General features: G+C 46.4%; 1 protein-coding gene across 1 annotated transcript; it reads left to right on the top strand.

Moving 5' to 3' along the window:
• The first annotated feature begins 2,837 nt into the window (after positions 1-2,837).
• On the top strand, positions 2,838-9,047 carry LOC119300631 (heptahelical transmembrane protein 4-like). Its single transcript, XM_037577532.1, has 3 exons — positions 2,838-3,217; positions 3,311-3,611; positions 7,994-9,047. The coding sequence occupies exons 1-3, from the start codon at positions 3,000-3,002 to the stop codon at positions 8,642-8,644; spliced, it is 1,170 nt and encodes a 389-aa protein (XP_037433429.1). The 5' UTR covers positions 2,838-2,999; the 3' UTR covers positions 8,645-9,047.
• The last annotated feature ends 988 nt before the right edge of the window (positions 9,048-10,035 follow it).

The raw sequence follows: 10,035 nt of genomic DNA, 5'->3' as shown, positions 1-10,035 counted from the left end.
CGGCATTCTTTGCACGGCTACCTCGACCACGGCTACACCACCCTACGCTCTCAGCTACATCGACAAACGGCACAAAGGGCTACCGCCTTGCTTGAGCAACCTCGTCGGTTTTCACTCCAGCCACGACTCTGCGATGCGTCGACCGTTACGACTATGGGGGGTGTCCGTCGGCTTGCCTTCGGATTCTTCTCCAGTCTCATCGTCTGCGTCGCTACTGTTGTGACTGCGGGGGATGTTGAGTAACGTGATTGTCTTGGAAAACATAGGTTAGACTAGGAAATATTCTGACTTGTCTTGTACTCCAAGTAGATCATGTACTTCTATATATATGCCCACGAGGCTCAAGCAAATACAATAAAACTATTCCACCAAACCTCTCTCTCACTTCTACAGTCGCTACTGCACCTCTCTCTCACTTCTACAGTCGCTACTGCAAGTCTGCAACAGCCGCTGCAAGCAGTACGCACATCCATCTTTGCTCATAGATTGATGTCGTGCCGCCCTGGGTTTCCCGTCGCTGCTGCTCACTGCTCGCCGCCGCCGCGGACCACCAGGGCCCCGCCGCCACCGTCGTCCGTTAGCGGCCAATATGTGGATGTGGAGATCAGTAGATCCCTCTTATCTTTGCTTATGCAAAATGTATCAATTCAGTAAGGTGAAAACTTTTGCTTTTAAGATGTTTTTTTTCCTTTGGTTGGTGTTCCTCTTTCTCAATCATTGCAAATTCAGTAATATCTAAATACTAATTCACTGGTTACATGATTGGGTCCTCACTAAGTTCTCACCGGTCCCCACTAATTCACTGGTTACATGATTGGGTCCCATCTTTTCTCACTTATGTACATTGTGTTCATAACTCAAATCCTTTTTTCATCCATTTTGTCACTGGTTAAATTATGCGGCTTAAACTATTATTACGACCCCTGCTGCTTCCAGACTTTGACTTCTTTTTTGGTTAAATGAAATAGTTTTTTTTATCAAGCCGTGTCGTTTATTTTTTGAGTTATTTTAGGTCATCCTTCTTCTGATAATTTTTACTTGTTGTGTAATGGTGCAGGAGCTTTTCTCTGAGCTGGGTGATCCGAAGTACGCCTACAGTAAGGATGCGATTTTTCCCTTTACATGTGTTTAATATTTGGACAGTCTGACATTACCTCTTCTTGCAGGGAACAAATAGCAGTGTTGAGGCAAAACAGCAGTGTGCAACTTGATGGAAAACATACGAAAATAACCAACACCCCTATAACTCCAGCTGCACTTTAGTTAGTAATTGAGGTTATGATAGGGATGTTGAGGTATGTTCTACTAGCTGCATCGGTTAATTTATAAATTGAGTGCACATCAAATTGAATATAGATGCATTCGTATATATGTTTGCTAGAATTGTGCAAAATTGGTTGGCCTAATCAGTGGTTAAGTATTAGGGTGTGATGCAACAATGACTCAGTACAACTGATAATTATACATCACTGAATGTCGCTAACACATGTTATATTGCATCGTGCTCAAGAAATTTTAGGATTCATGGGTGATATAAACGCATGGCTCAAGTGGTTTAACAATTTCTTCATATTCTTGATTTAGGGGGAGTGGGAGAGAGGATGGGCACCCATGAAAAAGGCTGGAAAAGAGCAAGTTCAAGAGGTGGGTGCAGCAGATCTGGGTGGTCTTATCCTCCACAAACTTGCCTCCTTTGCCACCAGTCTGCTTATGCTAATTTACATGTTTATACAGTCTTCCTGTCTAAGTTACACGTGTACTTTAATATTCACTGTCCAAAAGCACCTAATATCTAGCAGCCACTTGGCTAATTTCATGTTTTCGACTTTTTGACTAAGCAATCTTTCAGTATTATGCTGCACTACTGTTATGAACAGTGCAGTTTCTTTTTATAGTTAGTTTCAGGTTGTCCTTTTTCTAAAACTTCTTTTTAACTGGGTTGTCCTTACTTGCATGTATAATGAAATATTAATGTTACCTGTGGCCAGCAGGAATTATCTAAATTTATCACAACTGCTATACAATCACTAGGGCGGACCATAACTAGCATTTACAGGGTTTGAATATGAGGCAGGCAATATCATCACTCCTGCTTCCTTTTAGCTGGTGTTGCTTTCTTAACTTCAAAGAAATAAAACATGCTACACATATTGGAACATCTTATAGCAAATATAACGCTTCTATGAACCTTTTTTTTTTGGACAATGACGCTAATACATGGTATTGTCACCCTTGTCCATTTTGAACCTATATATAAAGTTTGAACAAATATGGCCACAAAGTTTTCTTTTCTCAAAGTTTTGTCATGTTCAGATATTCTTAGATATTTAAATTATTCTTTCATTAAAATGGACGAGGACCGCAATGCGTGCCATCATGTTCTGATACCACTGTATTAAACGGTTCTCACTGATAATACTACACTTTTAATTGGTGGGCCCGCCTCACTTAACAAAATTCCGCTTGTAAATGTCTGTGTGTCTAGCATTGCTCTGGTTCTCACCATAACTCTGTGATCCATTATATCACCATACACTTGCCCAGTGGACGGTTAAAAAAGCCCTTCCTGAATAATCCCTTGAGCCGTTTCCGATGAACGTATTTGTGGTAGTGCACTGGCCATCACCTCAGATGAATCCACAAGGACCACAACTAATATACCACGAGCCATAGGAATCTTCGCATCTACGTGGAGGGATCGACTTGGAATATTATTAGAATTAGTACATTAGCTCTGCGATCCCAATTGCTTGCACTTCTTGTTTGGCTCCGCAGAGCAACGTGGCACCAATCGCAAGAGGAGAGACCAGAGACTACCATATATAGAGGCAGAGTTGTCCACTCCGCGCGCACACCCAGAAACATATTTCCTCTCCACCGTTGCACAAGTAACCAACCAACATCGGCGTTCGGCGACCTCCATTGTCGCGTGGAGCTGGACAAGTCAAGCCTGTACCTAAAAGGGTTTTCCTCGTGCGGTACATCCAACAAGCGCAGGCATGGAGGAGAGACCAATGGCCTCTTCCACTTCCTGCAAAGGCTCTGACCACGACGACAAGAGCAAGGAGCACAAGTGCGAGCTGATCGGCTATGAGGCGCTGCCGGAGTGGCTCAAGGACAACGAGTACATCCACGGCTACTACCGGTGCGAGTGGCCGTTGAAGGAGACCATCCTCAGCATCTTCTCCATCCACAACGAGACCCTCAACGTCTGGTCGTAAGTCCCTTAACCGATTGCGAATGCGATATGCTCATCAATGGCGAGGCGATTCCCCTGAATCATCTCGACTCTGTTGCTCTACACGCGCAGGCATTTGGTAGGATTCCTGCTGTTCCTGTGCTTGACGATCCTCACGGCAATGGTGATCCCACGGGACTGCAGCATTAGCGGTGGCGGGAACACGTTTGACGACGCGCCATTGACGAGGAGCTACTGGGGAGATCTGATGGCGATGGCCAACATGACAGGGGCGCTGAAGCATGAGGCAGCCGCCTGCCTCCTCCTGCCTCCAGCTGCCGCAGATTTGTCTGGAAACGAGGAGGAGATCCCGAACAGCTGTCCACCCAACACATCCTCCTCGCCCTCTCATCACCATGTTGCGCTGATCCAGGTACCACTATACTAATCACCACTGATTCCACCACTTACTCTGCTTGTTTATTTATTCAATTGATGGTTAAGTGCCATTGTCATGTGTTCATGTGCTCTGGTTAACTGGACCTGTCATGTTGAAGGTAGGTTGGTAGGTAGAAGTTCTAGTACTACTACTACTATTGGTTTTGAAGCTGGTTGGCAAGTTTTAATTTAATGGGGCGGTGGTGAGGCAGGGCACCAGCATTGCATTTATGCTTGGGAGTCCTTTTCCCTTGCTTTCATGAGCTGTGCTAGCTAGGGTTCTTGAGCTTGATGCATGCAGGACATGTTTGTTGGTTTACTTTTTCTTCAAAGTAGCAGTAGTAGGATACAGGAGGTACCCCTGATAGGTTGATTGCTTTTGGTGCATGGTCTATTCATTTTGTGCCAACCACAATGTTTCCCAAACCCAAAGGCACCTTTTATTATTATTAAGGTTCTTTCTTGCCAACAGATTGACTAGTGCCAGTGTGTCCCAACTGCTGGGTTTTGTCAATGTGTCTCACATTTTTTTTTAATAATACAAAAATAATATAGATTGAAAAAAGTCCGGAATCTTATTACTATACAGATATAGAGATCTCCCTCTTGTTCAGGACAGTGTAAGCGCTTTTTAGGATCTGCGCTGGTCAAACTTTTACAAGTTTACTCATGAACAAGGAAATAATTATTAGCAAAATCACAACATTGATTTTACTATAATCATCTGTACAATATTCTTGTATAAAGTTTATTTATTTTTATGCAAGGGGACATATTTCCATAAAACTGATGGTCAAAATGAAATCTTTCTTTTGGCGGTGAAAAGGAAGATTTCATTACTCATGGCCATACGCAGTGAGTTCGTGACTAATTTTATTCTACAATAGACTAATATGAAACCTTTAACCCCGCAAAGAAAATCCTTTAAGATTGTGTCACCGTCGTGCGTAGAGGTAATGCAACGCTCTACTTTTCCATGAATGTGATGGACAACCACTTATTTGGTTCTGCAACCCCTGATTAGCTCATTTTGGTCAACCAATTGAATCACGTTAGCTGTATGTTGCAGTTCCACATGCATCGACAGAAGCAAGAATTGAATATATATATATATATATATATATATATATATATATATATATATATATATATATATATATATATATATATATATATATTTCATGGAAAAGATTGACCTTTGCTTTGAGCTCTCTTCGCGCTCTCCCGTGCAGCTGTGCTAAAGGCAGCTTCAACGCGGACTTGTAAACTTCCTGTAGCCATCCGTCCGGTCCATGAAAACCATCCAATGCGTCCTCGATCAGTGGAATGGTCAGAACGTGATTTCTCCCGCAATAGGGGAGGTTTCTGGGAGTCCCGCCCGATCTGGAGCCCGTTTCTGACTGCTCTGGCCCACCAAATACCCCTCACCCCTCCCGCGCGTTTTCGGTCAGCGCCGCCTCAGAGCGTCAGCGTCGGAATTCATGCCCGCCCAGAGCGGACGTGACTGCTCACTGGCGTCGGCGTTGAAGCGGCGTGCCGGCCGAGAGAGCGCCGCCCGCGCCGCTTCCCGATGCAGATGACGCGTTCAAACGACACGAAGGTCGCCCCTCCGTCCGTCTGCCGCCTGCATTGATGGCACACGGTTGCCTAGGCGTCTTCCTCGACGCCACTCGTCCGTACATCTGCCACCCACCGGTGCCATATAGACCACTGCCCCGGTGCCCCGACCATAGCCACAATCATCCCTCTCCGCACCACTCCTCGCCATGGATCCCTCCGCAACCAAAACTCTCTGGGATGGGCTGACGTTGAAGCAGAAAAAGGCCATGGCCGCCATTGCTGCCGACTGGCAGCCAGAGGACGTGCAAATGGAGGACGCCTCTGACGACGAGCCAACGCCACCCTCCTCTTCCTTTGTGGCACCCTCGCCGGTGCATTGCACCCTGACCATCGGTGAGACCCGTGCCCATTATATGGACATGGTGCGGGAGGAGAAGTTTCGGGAGGCGCAGGCCGACGCCAATTACAACCACAGCCTCCTCCAGGAGCATCTATAGGCGGAGGAGCACATCACCGCCGGCAGAGCGGTCGCGCCGGACACGTACCTGGCGGAGCAGGAGGCACTGCTCGAGTCCTACCACTCTGCTCGCTGGACACGGACCTGGCGGAGCAGGAGGCACTGTGCCGGACACGGACCTAGGACGGCTTTCATGTATTTATAATGAAATACATTGTGATAATATGAAATCCATCATGTTTATATAAAATCGGGCCGTGTTTATATGAAATCCGCACTTGTTTGCACGAATTTCGTCCGGTTGGCTTGAGTTATTATGAGAATGTATGTGGGTATGGTTAGATGGCTACCTCCCGCATCCATGTCCGCAGAGTAGTCCCCCTGTCCACGGACAAATGCGGAAGGTTTTTTGCGGGTTGTCGTTGGAGATGCTCTAAGAGCCTATGGGCACTCGTAAGAGAGCTTTTGTGCATAAAATCTTTCATAGACATTGATAATTTGTAATCTCAGACACCATAGTTTACCACTGTTAAGAGTACACCAACTTTCAATTTGGTTGTAGTTCTTTTGGTTTTTTTATATGTTTGAATATATTGCCCTTTTCTCTTCATTAGTTTGGGATTTTGGATGAATTTGCTAGAACATTAATTTAATATGGTATAAAAGTCAAGAGGTTTATATGTTCAAGACCCTACCGACGTAATATAAATATTTTATTTTTGCTTCCTACATCGTTCTCACATCTAAAGATTAAAGGAGTCTAAATCTGTAGGTGAGGTGAAGTGTTGACATATATTGCTTGCCACTCTCTATCGGTTCTGATTTTTGGATAAACTGTGTGGTGCTTGTGAATTCAATATATACACAATTTTTTTAAAATCAATATTCGACACAATATAAATTACTTGAACTTCAATTTTCAAGACCACGTGGATGTGTAAGACAATGGCATGTAGGACAGAAGTTCCATATCTCCCGGATCCATCAAGGGATCCATACATAACTAGTTGTAAAGATGGGTTTGCATAAGAGTTAAATGCAAGGATGGTCCTATTACTTCCCCCGAGTGTAAAGTGAGTTCTAGTCATATGTAAATGCACATCCCTGTGGCCAGAGAGCTAGTATTGCCGATGTCGAAGCCAGAGAGCCGTAGGGACCACGAGGGAGGCTGCGGCGGCGGGGAGAGGTGGACCCTATTGCCATCACTTCCATGCTCCGTTGTCATCCCTAAAGCACCGCGACTTGATTGTGGTGAGTTCCTGGTCCCTCTGCCCTCCTCCCGCTTCCCCTCGTGGCATGTAGTACCTCCATGACTAGCACCACCAACCTCAATAGAGTGAATATAGGGCTCCGTGGCACCTCCTCCAGACATGGCATAACCTTAGCTCGCTAACCCTCGCGCGCTAAGCTCTCCTCTGCCGCTCACACTTTTCAAGTGCAGCGCCGCCGTCCTCGCCTTGTTGTGTCGTGCAAGCAACCAAGGCATATTTGTGGTCTCAACCTGACACGCGAACTGGTAGATGTGCCGCACCGTCATCCTCCCGGACACCACCACAAGTTACTTGCTGGACTATGATCATCGCGTCTTGTTGGACTATGATCATCGCGTCTTGCCGGACCCCTAATGCCTTTTGTTGCGTCCGATTCGCTCGAACAGGTAAGTAGAGGGGATGGACCACGAATAGGAGGGAATACGATCGTGAGGTGTTTCTGAAAAGATCCACATCCCGCATTTACGACTGGTGGGTCCTCTGTCAACGTGGTTGTGGTCAAAGCGCCCATTAGGCCAATCAATGTGGGTTACGGTCAACAGGGCCTTCCATGAAATTTTTACACAAGATTTTATACCGAGATATACATTTTCATATAATTGGGACTGACTTGACATTTTGAGGAAAGAATAACTCTTTGCATAACTAGGTGTCCCCTGGTTTGTGCCTGTCTTGGTTCACAATTCCCTGCACATTTGAACCGTAGTTCGCCAATATTGTAAGCAGATATCAATATCAAGTAGAGTGTAGAATTTGATGCGGTATCATTCACAAACTTAAATATTTTTTTATCGAAAATTTAAATATAATTTCACTAATTACACAACTGTCTCTTAATAAGTCACCTAAAATTGAGTTTTATTCAAGAGCACCAAAGAGAATTCGTAATTAATTCCAGAAGTGTGCTATTTAGGGAGTTTTCGGAGTCCCTCCACTCCAGAGCGGAGCCGACGGAGCTGCAGGCTAAATTAGCAGAGCTGCAAAATAGGTGCTCCGCCGGTGGATAACCCAACAGGCCCTTATATCCGACAAAATTTAAGCTTCAGTTTGTACTACGTCTTCCCCTGCTAAATCCCGCATGAACCGCAGGACGCGAGCGCGGCGCCACGGGCCGCGGACGCTGCCTCCGCCGATCCGATCACGCGGTGGCCGATGTTCGCGTACCTGTGCGGAGCCATGGTGTGCCTGCTTACGAGCAGCGCGTGCCACCTGGTGCTGTGCCACTCGGAGAGAATGGCGTACGTGACGCTCCGGCTGGACTACGCCGGCATCGCCGCCCTCATCGTCACCTCCTTCTACCCGGTCGTCTACTACTCCTTCCTCTGCCACCCGGGGCTCCAGCGGCTCTACATAGGCTTCATCACCGCCTTCGGCGCCGCGGCGGTCACGGTGTCGCTGGTGCCGGTGTTCCAGGCGCCCGAGTTCCGCCCGCTCCGCGCCGGGCTCTTCTCGTGCATGGGCGTGTCGGGGCTCATCCCCGTCGCGCACAAGCTCGTGCTGTACGGCGGCCGGCGGGAGGCCGCCGTGACGGCGTGCTACGAGGCGCTCATGGGCGCGCTCTACGGGCTCGGCGCCGCCGTCTACGCGGCGCGCGTGCCGGAGCGGTGGTTCCCCGGGCGGTTCGACCTCGTCGGGCACAGCCACCAGCTGTTCCATCTCTTCGTCATTGCCGGCGCGTACGCGCACTACCTCGGTGGCGTCGAGTACCTCAAGTGGAGGGACGCCGACAGGTGCTGGTGACCGGCGGCATGGCATGGCTACAGTTGTACAGCTACATCTCCGGCTGAAGGTGCTTCCATTAATCCAACTGAAGAAGATGATGGGATCTGGCGTCCAGAAATTGTGCATTTTGTAGTGAAAGAGTGCTGAGGTATACATAAATAGGGGATTGTTTGATTGCTGAAATGGATGTGAGGCGTAATTTGTATGAAGAGATTAAGAGCGGCTAGCCCCGGACAAGGGACAATCTTGTGTATAATTGATTGGAACCTCTCCTTTATGGTCTCGAAAGAAAATGAGTGCAACTAATGCTGTAACAAACATATGTAGATAAACTTGGATTCAGTGATAATTATATTCGTCAACTGTGCCTTGAGGATCTTACTCATATCGCTCAGTTTGATGAAAATGTCAGGTTGTTTCACTTGCATGATTGCATCAACTTCGGCGGATTTCCTTCCATCTGTATTATTTTTTTAGAAACAAAGACGCTTAAAGGTGTCCAGCTTTAAATTAGCATATCGTAAAGCTTACACACGGACAGAGTAACAAAGATTCACACAACAACGAAACTAATTTATGTCCATACTCATAGGCCCGCCCCAGCAAGTAGGCTCACCGAACAGCAAAATAAACTACTCCCTCAATAACTTAATATAAGACATTTTTTTCTTGAAAGAAAGGGGGTCCCCCCCTGCCCCATTTTATAGAATGAAGCAGACATCAACCAGTAACAAGTTTTACACTGATAAGGAATCGACTACCACAAAGCAGCTAAAACGACGATAGAAGCCTACAGCCAACAGAGCAGTTTATGGCTAGGACACATACGCTGTCCAACATTGAATTATTACGGAGCCCCAACAGGAAACAGGAAAAACGAAGGAAAATGGGTCGAAATCAGAATCTTCAGGGATGATCCACCATCTCCATCGCCCTGTTTTCAGTTGGACCCCCCCAGCCTCACCTCCATGCGATCCGGAGGAGTTCCCCACGCCGTTTGTCCAACAGGAGTATGCACCGTTGTAGAAGAGTTGCTTGCTCATCGTTGCAGAGAACTTTCCACTGGTGTAAATAGCAGCTTAGTTTTGCAAGAATGCATTTCACACTTCTCCATTTGCGTCCCTGAAAGCAAAACTCATTTCTTAGTCTCCACAGGCTCCACAAGGTAGCAGTTGTCACTAGATTCAAAACTGCATTTCCCTTATGCATATGCTAGAAGGACACAATTTTTTCAAAGCAAGATATTCTGTCAATATCAAAAGTTTCAGCAACAAAGTTCTAAACTTGTTGGGCCACCACACGGTCAAACAACAGGTGTTAAACAGTTTTAAACTCAGAACAAAATAAGCAGGAAGGATCTTCAACTTCCCTCCTTTTCGCAAGATTATCTCTAGTAAGTATCTTATTGT

The sequence above is a fragment of the Triticum dicoccoides genome, chromosome 5A (assembly GCF_002162155.2).
Source record: "Triticum dicoccoides isolate Atlit2015 ecotype Zavitan chromosome 5A, WEW_v2.0, whole genome shotgun sequence".
NCBI lineage: Eukaryota > Viridiplantae > Streptophyta > Magnoliopsida > Poales > Poaceae > Triticum > Triticum dicoccoides.
The sequence above is the reverse complement of the archived record's forward strand: the minus strand, read 5'-3'. Positions and strand labels throughout refer to the sequence as shown.